The following is an 18,866-nucleotide window of genomic DNA, read 5'->3' as shown; positions in this document are numbered from 1 at the left end:
AAACCTTAGGGGTCGGGAGAGAAGAGGGCAGGGTTGGGAGCGCTCTTAGCACACCATAGATATCCCATATCTGACCAGTAGAGGGTGCTCCAGTTCTGCTTTATAGGATCAGACTTTAAGGTAGGGCTCTCCAACCCTGTTCCTGGAGAGCTACCCTCCTGTCGGTTTTCACTCCAACCCCAGTGGTCTCTTACCTGATTCATCTTATCAACTAGGTAATTATTAGAATCAGGTGTGCTAGATTAGGGTTGGAGGGAACCTACAGGACGGTAGCTCTCCAGGAACAGGGTTGGAGAGACCTCCCCTGTGTAGGTTGTGAAGTTGACCCTGCCAGAGCCAGCGGTTAGTGGTTTATTTCCTCAGATCATAGTAGGCTCATAGTAAGCTATCCATCCACTGGGAAGGACTCCATATTAACTCAGTTCATCCAGATAGGCTTGAGTTTTTCTGGCATTGCAAGAGATATGGTTTGTGTGATTAACTGACGGAGAAAGACATGTAGGTAGCTGACCAGCGATACCCTGGCACATTGAATAGATGGTGACCCATTGATTGGTGTAACGGTTTTCTTGAGTTGAAGGAGAGGAGGACCAAAATGCAGGGTGGCTATTTAGATTCATGTTTAATGAATAAGAACACGAACAGTACAAAAACAATAAACGTAACGAGAAAACCTAAACAGCCTATACTGGTGCAAACTAACACAGAGACAGGAACAATCACCCACAAACACACAGTGAAACCCAGGCTACCTAAGTATGATTCTCAATCAGAGACAACTAATGACACCTGCCTCTGATTGAGAACCATACTAGGCCGAAACATAGAAATACCCAAATCATAGAAAAACAAACATAGACTGCCCACCCCAACTCACGCCCTGACCATACTAAATAATGACAAAACAAAGGAAATAAAGGTCAGAACGTGACAGTACCCCCCCCAAAGGTGCGGACTCCGGCCGCAAAACCTTAACCTATAGGGGAGGGTCTGGGTGGGCGTCTGTCCGCGGTGGCGGCTCTGGCGCGGGACGCGGACTCCACTTCACCATCGTCTTAGTCCGCCTTATTGTCCGCCACCGTGGCCTCCTAACCACGGCGACCCTTCTAAATGACCCCACTGGACAGAGGGGCGGCAGCTCGGGGGCAGAGGGGCGGCAGCTCGGGGGCAGAGGGGCGGCAGCACGGGGGCAGAGGGGCGGCAGCTCGGGACAGAGGGGCAGCTCTGTACTGGCTGACGACTCTGGCAGATCCTGGCTGACTGGCTGCTCTGGCAGATCCTGGCTGAATGGCGGTTCTGGCAGAACCTGGCTGCTCTAGCAGATCCTGGCTGAATGGCGGTTCTGGCAGATCCTGGCTGAATGGCGGTTCTGGCAGATCCTGGCTGAATGGCGGCTCTGGCTGCTCCATGCAGACTGGCGGCTCTGGCTGCTCCATGCAGACTGGCGGCTCTGGCTGCTCCATGCAGACTGGCGGCTCTGGCTGCTCCATGCAGACTGGCTGCTCCAGGCAGACTGGCGGCTCTGGCTGCTCCATGCAGACTGGCGGCTCCATGCAGACTGGCTCTGGCAGCTCCTGCAGACTGCTCCATGCAGCGCTGGCAGCTCCTGCAGACTGGCGGCTGCAGACTGGCAGCTCCTTGCAGACTGGCAGCTCCTTGCTCTGGCAGCTCCATGCAGACTGGCGGCTCTGGCTGCTCCTTGCAGACTGGCAGCTCGCTGCTCCATGCAGACTGGCGGCTCTGGCTGCTCCATGCAGACTGGCGGCTCTGGGCAGCTCCTTGCAGACTGGCAGCTCCTTGCAGACTGGCAGCTCCTTGCAGTCTGGCTGCTCCATGCAGACTGGCGGCTCTGGCTGCTCCATGCAGACTGGCGGCTCTGGCTGCTCCATGCAGACTGGCGGCTCTGGCTGCTCCATGCAGACTGGCGGCTCTGGCAGCTCCTTGCAGACTGGCGGCTCTGGCAGCTCCTTGCAGACTGGCGGCTCTGGCAGCTTGCAGACTGGCAGCTCCTTGCAGACTGGCGGCTCTGGCAGCTCCTTGCAGACTGGCGGCTCTGGCAGCTCCTTGCAGACTGGCGGCTCTGGCTGCTCCATGCAGACTGGCGGCTCTGCAGACTGGCGGATCTGGCAGCTCCTTGCAGACTGGCAGCTCCTTGCAGACTGGCAGCTGGCAGCTCTGCAGCTCCTGCAGACTGGCAGCTCCATGCAGACTGGCAGCTCCTTGCAGACTGGCAGCTCCTTGTAGACTGGCAGCTCCATGCAGACTGGCAGCTGCAGCTCCTTGCCGACTGGCGGCTCTGGCAGCTCCTTGCAGACTGGCAGCTCTGGCAGCTCCTTGCAGACTGGCAGCTCCTTGCAGACTGGCAGCTCCATGCAGACTGGCGGCTCTGGCTGCTCCATGCAGACTGGCGGCTCTGGCTGCTCCATGCAGACTGGCGGCTCTGGCTGATCCATGCAGACTGGCGGTGCTGGCAGCTACTTGCAGACTGGCGTCTCTGGCAGCTCCTTGCAGACTGGCAGCTCCTTGCAGACTGGCTGCTCCATGCAGACTGGCGGCTCTGGCTGCTCCATGCAGACTGGCGGCTCTGGCTGCTCCATGCAGACTGGCGGCTCTGGCAGCTTCTTGCAGACTGGCGGCTCTGGCAGCTCCTTGCAGACTGCAGCTGGGCTCTGGCAGCTCCTTGCAGACTGGCTGCTCCATGCAGACTGGCGGCTCTGGCTGCTCCATGCAGACTGGCGGCTCTGGCAGCTCCTTGCAGACTTGCAGCTCCTTGCAGACTGGCAGCTCCTTGCAGACTGGCGGCTCTGGCAGCTCCTTGCAGACTGGCAGCTCCTTGCAGACTGGCAGCTCCTTGCAGACTGGCAGCTCCTTGCAGACTGGCAGCTCTGGTAGCTCCTTGCAGACTGGCAGCTCCTTGCAGACTGGCGGCTCTGGCAGCTCCTTGCAGACTGGCGGCTCTGGCAGCTCCTTGCAGACTGGCAGCTCTGCGGGAGACTCCGGCAGCGCTCCGGCAGCACTGGACAGCTCCTTGGTGCTGGCACTGGCAGGAAGCCTGCGGGGAGCTGCCACCGGAGGGCTACTGGATAGACTTGCAGACTGGCAGCTCTGAATGCAGCTGCCAGTGCGGCGAGGTGGAATATCCCGCACTGGGCTATGCAGGCGAACCGGGACTGGCAGCTGCCTTGCAGGAGACGCACTGGGGACCAGATGCTCGGGACAGAGGGGCAGCTCTGTACTGGCTGCGACTCTGGCAGATCCTGGCTGACTGGCTGCTCTGGCAGATCCTGGCTGAATGGCTCTGGCAGAACCTGGCTGCTCTGCAGATCCTGGCTGAATGGCTCTGGCAGATCCTGGCCTCTGCAGATCCTGGCAGCTGGCTGCTCCATGCAGACTGGCGGCTCTGGCTGCTCCATGCAGACTGGCGGCTCTGGCTGCTCCATGCAGACTGGCTGCTCCAGGCAGACTGGCGGCTCTGGCTGCTCCATGCAGACTGGCGGCTCTGGCTGCTCCATGCAGACTGGCGGCTCTGGCAGCTCCTTGCAGACTGGCGGCTCTGGCAGCTCCTTGCAGACTGGCGGCTCTGGCAGCTCCTTGCAGACTGGCAGCTCCTTGCAGACTGGCGGCTCCTTGCAGACTGGCAGCTCCTTGCAGACTGGCAGCTCCTTGCAGACTGGCAGCTCCATGCAGACTGGCGGCTCTGGCTGCTCCATGCAGACTGGCGGCTCTGGCTGCTCCATGCAGACTGGCGGCTCTGGCAGCTCCTTGCAGACTGGCGGCTCTGGGCAGCTCCTGCAGACTGGCAGCCATGCAGACTGGCAGCTCCTTGCAGTCTGGCTGCTCCATGCAGACTGGCGGCTCTGGCTGCTCCATGCAGACTGGCGGCTCTGGCTGCTCCATGCAGACTGGCGGCTCTGGCTGCTCCATGCAGACTGGCGGCTCTGGCAGCTCCTTGCAGACTGGCGGCTCTGGCAGCTCCTTGCAGACTGGCGGCTCTGGCAGCTTCTTGCAGACTGGCAGCGCTGGCAGCTCCTTGCAGACTGGCGGCTCTGGCAGCTCCTTGCAGACTGGCGGCTCTGGCAGCTCCTTGCAGACTGGCGGCTCTGGCTGCTCCATGCAGACTGGCGGCTCTGGCAGCCTCTTGCAGACTGGCGGATCTGGCAGCTCCTTGCAGACTGGCAGCTCCTTGCAGACTGGCAGCTCCTTGCAGACTGGCAGCTCTGGCAGCTCCTTGCAGACTGGCAGCTCCTTGCAGACTGGCAGCTCCTTGCAGACTGGCAGCTCCTTGTAGACTGGCAACTCTGGCAGCTCCTTGCAGACTGGCAGCTTCTTGCAGCTCCTTGCCGACTGGCGGCTCTGGCAGCTCCTTGCAGACTGGCAGCTCTGGCAGCTCCTTGCAGACTGGCAGCTCCTTGCAGACTGGCAGCTCCATGCAGACTGGCGGCTCTGGCTGCTCCATGCAGACTGGCGGCTCTGGCTGCTCCATGCAGACTGGCGGCTCTGGCTGATCCATGCAGACTGGCGGTGCTGGCAGCTCCTTGCAGACTGGCGTCTCTGGCAGCTCCTTGCAGACTGGCAGCTCCTTGCAGACTGGCTGCTCCATGCAGACTGGCGGCTCTGGCTGCTCCATGCAGACTGGCGGCTCTGGCTGCTCCATGCAGACTGGCGGCTCTGGCAGCTTCTTGCAGACTGGCGGCTCTGGCAGCTCCTTGCAGACTGGCAGCTCCTTGCAGACTGGCAGCTCTGGCAGCTCCTTGCAGACTGGCTGCTCCATGCAGACTGGCGGCTCTGGCTGCTCCATGCAGACTGGCGGCTCTGGCAGCTCCTTGCAGACTTGCAGCTCCTTGCAGACTGGCAGCTCCTTGCAGACTGGCGGCTCTGGCAGCTCCTTGCAGACTGGCAGCTCCTTGCAGACTGGCAGCTCCTTGCAGACTGGCAGCTCCTTGCAGACTGGCAGCTCTGGTAGCTCCTTGCAGACTGGCAGCTCCTTGCAGACTGGCGGCTCTGGCAGCTCCTTGCAGACTGGCGGCTCTGGCAGCTCCTTGCAGACTGGCAGCGCTGGACAGGCGGGAGACTCCGGCAGCGCTGAACGGGCGGGAGACTCCGGCAGCGCTGGAGAGGAGGAAGGCTCCGGCAGCACTGGACAGGCGAGGCGCACTGTAGGCCTGATGCGTGGTGCTGGCACTGGTGGTACTGGGCCGAGGACACGCACAGGAAGCCTGGTGCGGGGAGCTGCCACCGGAGGGCTGGTGTGTGGAAGTGGTACTGGATAGACTGCACCGTGCAGGCGCACTGGAGTTCTTGAGCACCGAGCCTGCCCAACCTTACCCGGTTGAATGCTCCCGGTCGCCCTGCCAGTGCGGCGAGGTGGAATATCCCGCACTGGGCTATGCAGGCGAACCGGGGACACCGTGCGCAAGGCTGGTGCCATGTAAGCCGGCCCAAGGAGACGCACTGGGGACCAGATGCGTAGAGCCGGCTTCATGGCACTTGGCTCGATGCTCACTCTAGCCCGGCCGATACGCGGAGCTGGTATGTACCGCACCGGGCTATGCACCCGCACTGGGGACACAGTGCGCTCCACCGCGTAACACGGTGCCTGCCCGGTCTCTGTCGCCCCCCGGTAAGCACAGGAAGTTGGCGCAAGTCTCCTACCTGGCTTCGCCACACCTCCTGTGTGCCTTCCCCCCAAAAAAATTTGGGGGCAGACTCTCGGGCTTCCTACCGCGCCGCCGTGCTTGTCTCTCCAACTCCATTCTCCTATACCCCTCTTCGCACTGCTCCAGCGAATCCCAGGCGGGCTCCGGCACGCTTCCTGGGTCGAACGCCCACCTGTCTATTTCCTCCCAAGTCGTATAATCCAGACTTTGTTGTTCCTGCTGCCACTGCCTGTCACCACGCCGCGTGGTCCTGTTGTGGTGGGTGATTCTGTAACGGTTTTCTTGAGTTGAAGGAGAGGAGGACCAAAATGCAGCGTGGCTATTTAGATTGATGTTTAATGAATAAGAACACGAACAGTACAAAAACAATAAACGTAACGAGAAAACCTAAACAGCCTATACTGGTGCAAACTAACACAGAGACAGGAACAATGACCCACAAACACACAGTGAAACCCAGGCTACCTAAGTATGATTCTCAATCAGAGACAACTAATGACACCTGCCTCTGATTGAGAACCATACTAGGCCGAAACATAGAAATACCCAAATCATAGAAAAACAAACATAGACTGCCCACCCCAACTCACACCCTGACCATACTAGATAATGACAAAACAAAGGAAATAAAGGTCAGAACATGACAATTGGTTGGTTGATGGGTGACTATAGCTGTGTTTTAAACAGGCAGCCCTATTCTGATATTTTTTTCCACTAATTGGACTTTTGACCAATCAGATCAGCTCTGAAAAAGCTTTGATAGGTAATTCTCATGAAACTGTAAAAAAAATAAAAAATAATTATAATACATTTTCCCCAAAATTTCCTCTTGAATCACTGAGATTAGGATCTGCACTTATCTATTTCATAATTATTCTACTTTTTATGATCAGATATTATACATTTGAACAACCTTTTCACAAAAAGTCCAAAAAAGTTATAAACAAATCTATATTTCTAATATTTGTTAATATTGCTCCTCTAATGACAAGGCCTGAGTTAAACATAACAGTGACATTCTTTATACAGTTATTATAAAATTAAACCCGACTTCCCAATTTGAGCTCTTTAGCTGATTCGGTAATAAGACAACAGACACTGTATTTGTATGTAATGGATATTATAGTGTAATGTAAACTTCAACTAGTATACAATTTATCTGATTTATGGACACATTTATGATTTATGTACAGCAACATATTTTGTTAGGTTTTCTGAAGAGAAAGTTTCGTAATGACCTGAGAATTTAATCCGGACGCATTTCGCTAATGAGAATTTGGGGTAAAATGTACAAAATTCTGGCGAAAATGTTACATTTATTTAAAATAGGACACTTAGTCCTTTTGCAGATGCCATGGTTTTGTAAGTCAATTTGCTACAGCCTTTTTTTTTTTTTTAAAGATAAGTTTGGTCAAAAGACCAATTAGTGAGGGGAGACATATCTGAAATTGGCTGCCTGTATAAGCGTAGCCATGGCGACAGACCAAATGTACCATGTCTTGTTCAGTCAGAAAGCAATGGCACAATAGAAACAGACCAAATTGTATTTTTCTAACGGAAAAGCTTGTTAAACCAGGTCTCGGACTGATGTACATATTATCATATGGATGGTATAAACGATAGATATATTGGCAGATGTATAGGTGATGTATAGTTTTTGTTTGTATCTCCCTGAAAAGTAGAGATATTGTATGTTGGTTACATACAGTGGGGCAAAAAAGTATTTAGTCAGCCACCAATTGTGCATGTTCTCCCACTTAAAAAGATGAGAGAGGCCTATAATTTTCATCATAGGTACACTTCAACTATGACAGACAAAATGAGAAAAAAAATCCAGAAAATCACATTGTAGGATTTTTTATGAATTTATTTACAAATTATGGTGGAAAATAAGTATTTGGTCACCTACAAACAAGCAAGATTTCTGGCTCTCACAGACCTGTAATTTCTTCTTTAAGAGGCCTCCACTCGGTTACCTGTATCAATGGCACCTGTTTGAACTTGTTATCAGTATAAAAGACACCTGTCCACAACCTCAAACAGTCACACTCCAAACTTCACTAAGGCCAAGACCAAAGAGCTGTCAAAGGACACCAGAAACAAAATTGTAGACCTGCACCAGGTTGGGAAGACTGAATCTGCAATAGCTAAGCAGCTTGGTTTGAAGAAATCAACTGTGGGAGCAATTATTAGGAAATGGAAGACATACAAGACCACTGATAGTCTCCCTCGATCTGGGGGCTCCACGCAAGATCTCACCCCGTGGGGTCAAAATTATCACAAGAATGGTGAGCAAAAATCCCAGAAGCACACGGGGGGACCTAGTGAATGACCTGCAGAGAGCTGGGACCAAAGTAACAAAGCCTACCATCAGTAACACACTACGCCGCCAGTGACTCAAATCCTGCAATGCCAGACGTGTCCCCCTGCTTAAGCCAGTACATGTCCAGGCCCGTCTGAAGTTTGCTAGAGAGCATTTGGATGATCCAGATGAAGATTGGGAGAATGTCATATGGTCAGATGAAACCAAAATATAACTTTTTGGTAAAAACTCAACTCGTCGTGTTTGGAGGACAAAGAATGCTGAGTTGCATCCAAAGAACACCATACCTACTGTGAAGCATGGGGGTGGAAACATCATGCTTTGGGGCTGTTTTTCCGCAAAGGGACCAGGACGACTGATCCGTGTAAAGGAAAGAATGAATGGGACCCTGTATCGTGAAATTTTTAGTGAAAATCTCCTTCCATCAGCAAGGGCATTGAAGATGAAACGTGGCTGGGTCTTTCAGCATGACAATGATCCCAAACACACCGCCCGGGCAACGAAGGAGTGGCTTCGCAAGAAGCAGTTCAAGGTCCTGGAGTGGCCTAGCCAGTCTCCAGATCTAAACCCCATAGAAAATCTTTGGAGGGAGTTGAAAGCCTGTGTTGCCCAGCAACAGCCCCAAAACATCACTGCTCTAGAGGAGATCTGCATGGAGGAATGGGCCAAAATACCAGCAACAGTGTGTGAAAACCTTGTGAAGACTTACAGAAAACGTTTGACCTCTGTCATTGCCAACAAAGGGTATATAACAAAGTATTGAGATAAACTTTTGTTATTGACAAAATACTTATTTTCCACCATAATTTGCAAATAAATTCATAAAAAATCCTACAATGTGATTTTCTGGATTTCTTTTTCTAATTTTGTCTGTCATAGTTGAAGTGTACCTATGATGAAAATTACAGGCCTCTCATCTTTTTAAGTGCGAGAACTTGCACAATTGGTGGCTGACTAAATACTTTTTTGCCCCACTGTATGCTCCAATATCTCTGAATATTGAGATATTTGTGTTTTTCTCTGTGTTCAAAGCACTGAAGAATCTGTTATTTTCAGACTCTCGCTCATATGACTGTGTCAAAACCAGATGGTGAAATGACGTTGAGCGTTTCCTTTCTTTCTTTAAAAGAGAGGATGTGTGTTTTGGCAGCACATCTGTGACAGAGCAGAAGGGAAATTAAGTGATTTGACTTTTCAAGACTGACTTTACTTATTTGTCCTCTACATTCGGATATAAACGAGTGTAGCCATTTCCCAGGACTGTGTACTAACTAACCTGAACGCCTCCATAGGATAAGGAGAAGAGTAGATCAGTTAGGCTTCCTGTTGAAAATAATATAACCCATAAACCCATCCTGAAGAAATCAACTGTTACTCCAATAATAAACCACCCAAAAGGAAAATGTGTTCTTGTGTTTTTATTTTGTAATTGTGAAATGTATATTTCCCCCACTATTTCAGCTAGAATCAATTGAGATAATCAAACCTTCAACATTTGTTTGGAGAGCTGTGAATGAAATATTCAGTTTATGGTTATTCCGTCTGAACTTATTATGGCCCCCCTTGTCTCAAACCCAGGCCATATTATGCAACATTGTGGCTTACACACAGACACACACCTCATTAATTAATTATGCTGGTGTCATGGTACTGATGGCTTCTACGGTTGTGGCTTGTACAGCTCAGTCTAGCTGTCATGTCAGGGACAACTGTAGAATTTTTGGCTAAGCCTAACCCTTTTCCTAACCTTAACCTAATTCTCATAACCTGCTGCGTTAGTTCTCCTATCCTGCTGCGTTCGTTCTCCTAACCGACGTTAAGTCCATAGCTGAACTCCATCTAGCCACAATCATAGAAGCCACCAGTCCCAGAGAAACCATCAGTAGGCTATCACCCACCAGGGGTTAAATTGGTCCGGGTTCCATCAAGACCTATGATCCATATGAGAGCCAGGCGGAGCTGAGACGCGGTACCTTTGGTTATGGGATTTTAAAAAATTATTTAATTAAAAATTGTTGTCCACATAAAATTTTCCTCAGCTAACAACACGAGTAAGCAAAAGCTAAATCATACAACCCCGTATGTAAAAAAACAATATTCCTCTTGAGGTGCTTTCATATTGCGAAGTGGAACACAGGGAGAGACACATGCATTCCCAGTCATTGTAGCCTTCAACATTCTCAATGCAGTCGTGGGAAAACACACCTTTGAAAGCAGTTTTGATGGCCACTCTTAAGAGGACGACCATAGAGCATTCTAGTGTTGAACTGCACCATTTTAGACGTTTTTAGCAGTAGCATGGTTTCTGGGTCCTTGCTATCTGGGATCCTTAGGATGTTCCTACCCATTGAAGTTGACATTTTAAAGAGTTAATACAGTGCATTCAGAAAGTTTTCAGACCCTTCACTCTAAACTTCATTAAATATATATGTTTTCCTCATCAATCTACACAATACCCCATAATGACAAAGCGAAAACAGGTTTTAGAAATGTTTGCAAATGTATAAGATATAAAAAAACTATACCTAATTTACATAAGTATTCAGACCCTTTGGTATGAGACTCGAAATTGAGCTCAGATGCATCCTGTTTCCATTGATCATCCTGGAGATATTTCTACAACTTGATTGAAGTCCAACTGTGGTAAATTTAATTGATTGAACATGATTTTGAAAGGCACACACCTGTCTATATAACCCTAACCCACAGTTGACAGTGCATGTCAGCAAAAACCAAGCCATGGGGTCAAAGGAATTGTCCGTAGAGCTCCGAGACAGGATTGTGTCAAGGCACAGATCTGGGGAAGGGTAACAAAAAATGTCTGCAACATTGAAAGGCCCCAAGAACACAGTGTCCTCCATCATTCTTAAATGGAAGATGTTTGGAACCACCAAGACTCTTCCTAGAGCTGTCAGCCCGGCCAAACTGAGCAATCGGAGGAGAAGGGCCTTGGTCGGGAAGGTGACCAAGAACCCCATAGTCACTCTGACAGAGCTCCAGAGTTCATCTGTGGATTCTACAAGTCGGAAATGTTCCACAGGGATGTTGGCCCATGCTGACGCGATGGCATCAACGGTTTCTGCAGAATGGAAGCCGGTACATCACCGCCACCAGCCTGTACCGTACCAGGCAGGATGGGTCCATGGACTCACGCTGCTTTATGCCTAATCCTAACTCTGCCATCAGCATGACGCAACAGGAACAGGGATTTGTCAAACCAGGCGATGAGGAGTGGAACCCGATGTGGTCGTCTGCCCATCTGTGACAAGGATCGATGAGATAGTGTTCTGCACACCACTGCTGTACTGCGTTGTTATTCATCTGTTTGTAGCTCGCCTGTTAGCTTGCACGATTCTTGCCATGCTCCTTCGACCTCTCATCAGTATATACTCAGTTAATTAGGTACACCCATTTAGTACCGGGTCGGATCCCCCTTTGCCTCCAGAACAGCCGGAATTCTCCGGGACATGGATTCTACAAGTCGGGACATGTTCCACGGGGATGTTGGTCCATGCTGACGCGATGGCATCACGCAGTTTCTGCGGCTAAGAAAGGAACGATTGGAAAATAATTTTGGTTCCAGCCCCTGCTTTAGAGTGCAATAAAAATAGCGTACGAGCAGTTTTACTATGACTGCTGCAGTGCATGGCCAGATTAATCAAAATATGAATTCGGAGGGCAGAAATGATTAAATATTAAGGCATTAAACCGCTGACTAAAGGCATCAGTCTTATAAAAGTTATATTTAAATCCAAAATGGAAAAATATATGGGGGTTTGGAAATTATGCAGACATTGACGGAAGCAACAATCTATCCGCAATATTAAAGCTGATCCACCCCCTAAAAAAAAAAGATTTACAAAAAAAAGTCTAGAGCCCTGGGGGAAAAACATTTTAAAGGCCTCCCCACTTGTCATCAGAGAGCTAATTCCATGCTATTCTACACATTTGTCCGTGGAGCAGAGAGAACGCTGCAGTGTAAAGCATAAAGTACAGTGAATTTATGTTCAAAACAACATTCTTAGGTAATACAAGAATTGAGTTGATTATTTGTGTCAGAGGCGGCTGGTGGGAGGAACTATAGGAGGATGGGCTCATTGTAATGGCTAAATGTGACTGCCAATATCTGTGTAAACTAGGCCCATGCTGTGCATCTAAGGGTAAAGATTGAATTTGAATGAATAATATTACTCTGTGTTGTACCCTCAACTTTTTCCAATGATCCCTTGCCTAAAATTCGTTAAATCTGTTGTTTATAGCCATAAAAAAAATTGAAATAGTAAACGTTTTACACACACTGAGTGTACAAAACATTAGGAACACCTGCTCTTTCCATAACATAGACTGACCAGGTGAATCCAGGTGAAAGCCTTGATCCCTTATTGATGTCACTTTTTAACCTGTCTCCTCCCCCAATCATCCACAGCGATTGAAGTAGATTTGAAGAAGTATTTTTAAGTATTTTCTTCAGCCGTTTAGTTTATTAGGTACCGTTCACGAAAATGGTTCGCTCGTACAGACAGTGAGTCACTTGGCCTTGGCTTGCTATACAAAGCAGCCCGACAGGCGGTGTGAACTGTAAATGATACAGTATTTTGTGATCAGGCAGCGGACCCCTTGTAGTACCTCCGCTGACCCCCAGGCGTCTTTGGGCTAGGCTACTTTGGATATTGAGGCTCGGATTTAAGTAGGTATATTATTGGTGGATTTGAAGTGTTTTTGCGTATTGATATAGTCTATCCCTGAAAAAAAGTATCCTTAGGTTGATTCAACCTATGGGATTTTTTTTTAACAGAAGAGCTAAAATCAATAGTTTGCCATGAATTGACATGACCAAAGTTTCGTTTCTAGACCTACTGTGGGCTACGTACCGCTAGATGGCGATAGTGCTCTATCTAGTGAGGCGCTCGCTCCTAAAGTCATGACACAATTTTATCACGTCTCGCACATTAGCCTCATTGAACGTAAAATACTTTTTTTGTTGATGAATCAGCTGCCTGACATTTGCTCGTATTCATTTTGGTTGTTAATTACCAATACATAGCATAAGTTAATATACATTAATATAAATATAATTTAATAGAAATGGATAATTGCAACCAATAGGCCAATTGATTAGAATTCGCCTATTTGCATGTAGCAACACATGCACATTGGTGTGAGCGTTCGAGAGGAATCAATGCCTGCGTTTTTTTTTTGTCGGCTATTATGCAGATAGTAGATGGAGGCTTATTGATGTCGTCTCAGATGTCTTGTTTACAGACGTTGATTTCAATCATAACTGATTCATTTAATGGACTCTTCTGGACAGATGCATCAGAATGTGTCTGCTTAAATGTTGCATTCCATACAGTTTCTGTGTAATTTATGCTACAGATAAATGGTGTCGATGCTGATAAAGGGAGAAGGGGGGTATGCGGAGAGAGGGTGAGAGAGAGAGAGAGAGGGTGAGAGAGAGAGAGAGGGTGAGAGAGAGAGGGTGAGAGAGAAAGAGAGAGAGAGAGAGAGAGAGAGAGAGAGGGTGAGAGAGAAAGAGAGAGAGAGAGAGTTGGGAGACCAATCGCTGCCGGTGGGTGTTTTTTTGTGATTCATTTGGCGGAGACGCGCGCTCGCTGCTTGGCTGGATGGCTGCATGCGCTGTCCCTTTCAGCACCGAAAACCAGAGGCGCGTGCATCTGTGAGTGGGTTGCGAAGGCGCGAGGAACCCTCAATCAAGTCACGGAAAAGCAGGTAGGCATTTTTTTAAACTACATATTTCGTTTCATAGATTTCGTATGTCTGATAAGGTCCCATCAAACATCATTCTTCCAGTTTTCCCCCTATCTTCTTCTATCTGAAGAATCCATCGCTCCTCATCCATCTGCATTTTTTTTCTCCCTCATTGTTAAATTAATTACCCTCGATGGCTCTGCAAAGTAGCCCTTAAATAACTATTTATCCTTTCATTATCGATATGCATAGTTGATGTTGACAGTCCACTGTATCGTCAATCAGTCGTGACCTGTAGCTAAATGAGAGGGTTCAGGGTTGGGAAAGGAAACTGCTGAGCTCCGCAATGAAGTTCCAATATTGACCCAAAGGAATGCGCTCTCTGCTCTGTTCCGCGCGCCAAGAAACAGCATCCCCTCTGATGGCATTTAGGAATGATCCATACATCTGATCTCATCCGGAGCCCAAACGTCGTATTTTGTGATAGAATTAATTATAATAAATATGGGATAATTATATGAAAATAATTGGGATATGAATGGTGTGATTGTCAGAGCTCACTGAATAAGGACGCACTATTTCACACACATGAACGACTCCGTCTCAGTTGAAAGACTCAACATGTTATATTGAACTTGAATTAAAAACAGTATGTCTTGATAATGTTTTTATCTAATTATATGTAGCCTAGCATGAAGACATCATTAGGTCGTTATTTATCTTTGGAGCACAAACAAGATTTGTATTCCACCGCTGCCTGCTTCATGCCACTGCTTTAATCAGTCGTATGTATCTCACATCGAACCCCATCTATCCCCGCAACAAATCATACTAACACACCACTTCCACCACGTCTTCTGTAAGGAGTTCCGTTGCTTCTCTCATCTGCAAGAACGGGTCAAGGGAATTGTAGGATCACAAGTCAATTTAGGGGGGCGTTGGAGGGATTTGGGATGTGTTTGATTCGTTCCCGTTTGTTGGTGTCTTTACCTGCCTGTGATCTGAATGCAAAAAAAAAAACAGATGTCATATTCAACGGGTGCGGTGAGAGGTGGGAAACGAATGGGGAGGAGGAGGAGGGGGGAGAGGGGAGAGAGAAACGAGCAGAGGGAGGAGGAGAAAATAGCAGAGGGGGAGAGAGAGAGAGAGAGAGGCGAAAAAGAGAGAAGAGCCATCACTTTGTGGAAAGAGCAGTGTGCTTCCCTCCCAGAGAACGTAGAGCGGATGGTGCAGCCTGACACCTAGTGATTGGTGTAAATTAAAAAGTGAAATGTGCCAGCCTCTGTCTCGCAGGGTAATACTCCCTTCATCTTACTGCCAACAATAACGATCACACTGCTGGAATGTCTACGGTTCTGTCAATTCTCTCTTATTAGTGAGTCACACGTTCCAACCCGAGCAGGATCGAAAGGTATAACGTTTTATTCCAGAAGTGAAATAAAATAGTGTAAAAGAAATCAATATGTTGAAAGATCCATTCTTACACTGTAAACCCCAAGCCATTATTAACTCAAATACTTCTAGTAAGTTGAACTCAAAGTGAATGAAAAGTCATTATTACTTAAAATGTTTATGTGGTACTGACTCAAAACTAAATGAGAAATCACATCAACTCTATTTTTTTTTTCAAAGTTATAAATAACAACAAAATAACTTTTTCCCAGCATGCTCTACTGCAGGTCGATTTTTAAAATTCGTTTTTAATATCTGTGTTTTTGCATGTAGGTTGAGGGATGGATTGATAAATCTTATGCTAAATAAAGATAAGGTATTATTTTCTAAACTAATCTTTTTTTAAATGCACCCTTTACTGAAATGGTTATTCCAGTTTAATTGGCTTAGATAGTCTCCTTATAATTTTCCTGATCCTTGCAGTCATTGTGAATGCAGAGTGTTGGTGAATAAGAATTCCAACTGTTGAATAGCCTATCTCTGGCTGGTTTCCAATAGGAATTACGCATCACTTTGTAAGTCAGCATAATGTGACTTGAGTCAGAAATTGTGGTTGGAAGATTCCTGGAAATCTGTCAACCAGGATTTTCTTTTGAACATCTGGGGAAGTAACTGTCATTTTGTTCAACCTTTAAACAAGGCCTTATGTATTGTCATAAAGAGTTTAATTACAATAACATTTGCCTAGGAACTCACTTGGTGAAGGCCACAGGAAGGAAATTGAATGAATTCAACAACCATGTCTCTGTCATTAACAATACAGTCATGGGTGGTAACTACAATTCACTTGAAAAGGCAAGGCACACTGGGAAATTATAGTGGATACGTGGGGGCGTCACTCAAAATGTTCAAGCTGATGCAACTCAAATCTGGAACCCCTACAGGCTCACAGTGACTATAGTATTGAATAAAGACTACACAATTACTGTACTCAAATATATTAAGTGAAATAGATTTCCTCAAAGGTTTGGCGTAAAGACAGCACATTGGGGTTTACAGTGTACGCATGAATACAGCCTGAATAGCCAATTAGGAATATAACCTAAGCATAAAGGTGTACTACTTTATATTAATATGCGTGTGCCTTACCCAAGTGCATTATATATATTTTTTTATTGTTAAAGTGCTTGGTAAAGTGCTACAGTAATCTTATCCTTTCAAGGTAAATGACTCATGTATTTCCTTAGAGTATAGTTAGCAACCACAGGGACTATACACTGAGTGTACAAAATATCGTGAACACCTGCTCTTTCCATGACAGACTGACCAAGTGAATCCAGGTGAAAGCTAGGATACCATGTTGCTGTCCCTTGTTAAATCCACTTCAATCAGTGTAGACGAAGGGGAGAAGACAGGTTAAAGAAGGATTTGTAGGCCTTGAGACACTTGAGACGTGGATTGTGTGTGGGTGCCATTCAGAGTGTGAATGGACAAGACAATATATTTAAGTACCTTTGAACGGGGTATGGCAATAGGTGCCAGGGGCACCGGGTTTGGGTTAAGAACTGCAATGCTGCTGGGTTTCTCACGCTCAACAGTTTCGCATATGTTTCAAGAATGGTCCACCACTCAAAGGACATCCAGCCAACTTGACACAACTGTGGGAGGTGTTGGAGTCAACATGGGCCAGCATCACTGTGGAACGCTTTCAACATCTTTTAGAGGCCACAACCCGATGAATTGAGGCTGTTCTGAAGGCAAAAAGGCTGTTCTGAGGGCAACTCAATATTAGGAATTTGTGGAAAGGTGATATTGATATGTGTGGAAATATGGGTACATGGAGGGGGAGGTAGGGAGAAATATTGCCACGATGTCCCGAATATACATTAGGCTATTTATATGCAATGATGCAACAGTTCCATAGCATCTCAGCATCCTAGAAACGCGCAGCCGGTTCAGCCCACACAAGCATACTGCGCAGCATCTGTGCCTTTTGGAACGCAAAGGGACGCGCGCAAAAGTGGTCATGTCACGCAGGAGGAAGTTTAGACTTATTGAGCCAATACTGCCACATGTACAGTATCGCTACGAATGTGAAACGCATTGATATTTCCACATTGTGATGTTATTAAAATGCTCTTCTATCCAACTCAGAAGAATATCCACACATTTGACTCTTTTGGGGAGGCGGGTGTGGTCAAACCATTACCGATCAAACACACTATTAGGAAGAGCTCTGACGAAGGCCGCGAGGCCGACACGTAAAGCTTATTAAGTATGAGTGATACTATCAAGAGCAGTGTGCCGTTTCCTTTTTCCTTCATGATATGAATGATAAAAGTTAATTAGTGGGCTACAGATAAACTAGGCCGGCCAGTGGATATTATATTTTGAGGTGAAGAGGGCACCAAGTAACCTAATCTGATTGGCCAGCAATCACTTCCATTCGTGAAGGGCATTCAAAGCGGGATGAGACCCAGCGAGAAAACAAAGAGAGTTAAACCAAACCTGCTCCACGAAAGCCTTGCCTCTTCTCACTGACTCACATACTAGGATGGCTTGCTACATCATTACTGTACTGTTTCTGATGACAATGATTAGGTAGCTGAGGTGACACCTTCCAGGTTTTGATTCCAATGCAGCTGTCAGTCTAACAAGTGGAGAACCAGTAGATGTTCACTGAATGACTGATTGATTACATACTGAGTAACCTTCACTCTGTCCACGTGAATAATGCATTCTGGAGCTTTGTTGATGTGTTTGACAGGCTTGGCACTTTGTGTTTGACATGCTTGGCACTGGCGGATAGGATGGACTTGTCAGTGGAATAGGATTGGCGGTTGTGTGTGTGTGTGTGAGTGGAGAGGGGGCTGTACTGTGTGTGGCAAATGCTCATCTTTCTTGCTCTTGAATCTAGAAGACAGGTGTTGCAGCATGAACAGTGATTTGTGAATGCCAGTGTGTGTGTGTGTGTGTGTGAGGGAGGGAGGGAGGGAGAGACTGTGTGGTGTGGTACCCAGTAGATGGCTGACTGAGGCACTGACTGCTTTGTGTTCTCTGTGTGTATCTTGCAGGGTCTGCTGAAGATGTGAGTTCAGGATTATCATCGCTGCAGCTGCACTCACCTCCTCTACTAGTGTCTCTCTCTCTCTCTCTCCTCTACTGGGACATGCATGCCTCATGGGCCCGGGACATCTTAGAGCGGCCTGCTAACTCCTTCCCAAACTCCTCCCCCGGGGGACTGACGCCCTTTCACCTATGATCCCGCCCATACTCTCCACAGTAACTTCTCAGTAACTCCTCCCACAACCGCCATCCAACTGTTACCATGGCGTTATCGGAACCCCAACGCCTTCCTTCCCTCCTCGCCGCAGGCCACTTCCTTTTCCACTTCCTTACCTCATGTTCCTGGCTCCTCCCTCTGGCCTTCCCTCAGCGAATCACGGACCCCGCCATCGGCACTGCGCCCAATCAGGAGTACGCCCACTCCATCCGATTGGAAGGCGACATCATCCTGGGTGGCCTGTTCCCGGTGCACTCCCGGGGGGGCGGTGGCATGCCCTGCGGGGAACTGAAGAAGGAGAAAGGGATCCACCGTCTTGAGGCCATGATGTTTGCCATCGACCTGATCAACAAGGACACGGAGCTGCTCCCCAACATCACCCTGGGGGCCCGGATCCTGGACACCTGCTCCAGAGACACCTACGCCCTGGAGCAGTCGCTGACCTTTGTCCAGGCCCTCATCGAGAAGGACGGCTCGGACGTACGCTGTGCCAACGGCGACC

General features: G+C 48.1%; 1 protein-coding gene across 1 annotated transcript in view; it reads left to right on the top strand.

The window, feature by feature from the left end:
- The first annotated feature begins 13,633 nt into the window (after positions 1–13,633).
- Positions 13,634–18,866, top strand: part of LOC115121707 (metabotropic glutamate receptor 8-like) — a 334,747-nt gene continuing 329,514 nt past the window's right edge. The window contains 2 exon segments of the mRNA XM_065021713.1: positions 13,634–13,710; positions 18,156–18,866. The exon segment at positions 18,156–18,866 is cut by the window's right edge and continues 98 nt beyond it. Coding sequence (XP_064877785.1) covers positions 18,410–18,866 — 457 coding nt within the window. The 5' untranslated portion in view covers positions 13,634–13,710; positions 18,156–18,409.

Source organism: Oncorhynchus nerka, linkage group LG8 (assembly GCF_034236695.1).
Source record: "Oncorhynchus nerka isolate Pitt River linkage group LG8, Oner_Uvic_2.0, whole genome shotgun sequence".
Lineage (NCBI taxonomy): Eukaryota > Metazoa > Chordata > Actinopteri > Salmoniformes > Salmonidae > Oncorhynchus > Oncorhynchus nerka.
This window is presented reverse-complemented; position numbering and strand designations above follow the sequence as displayed.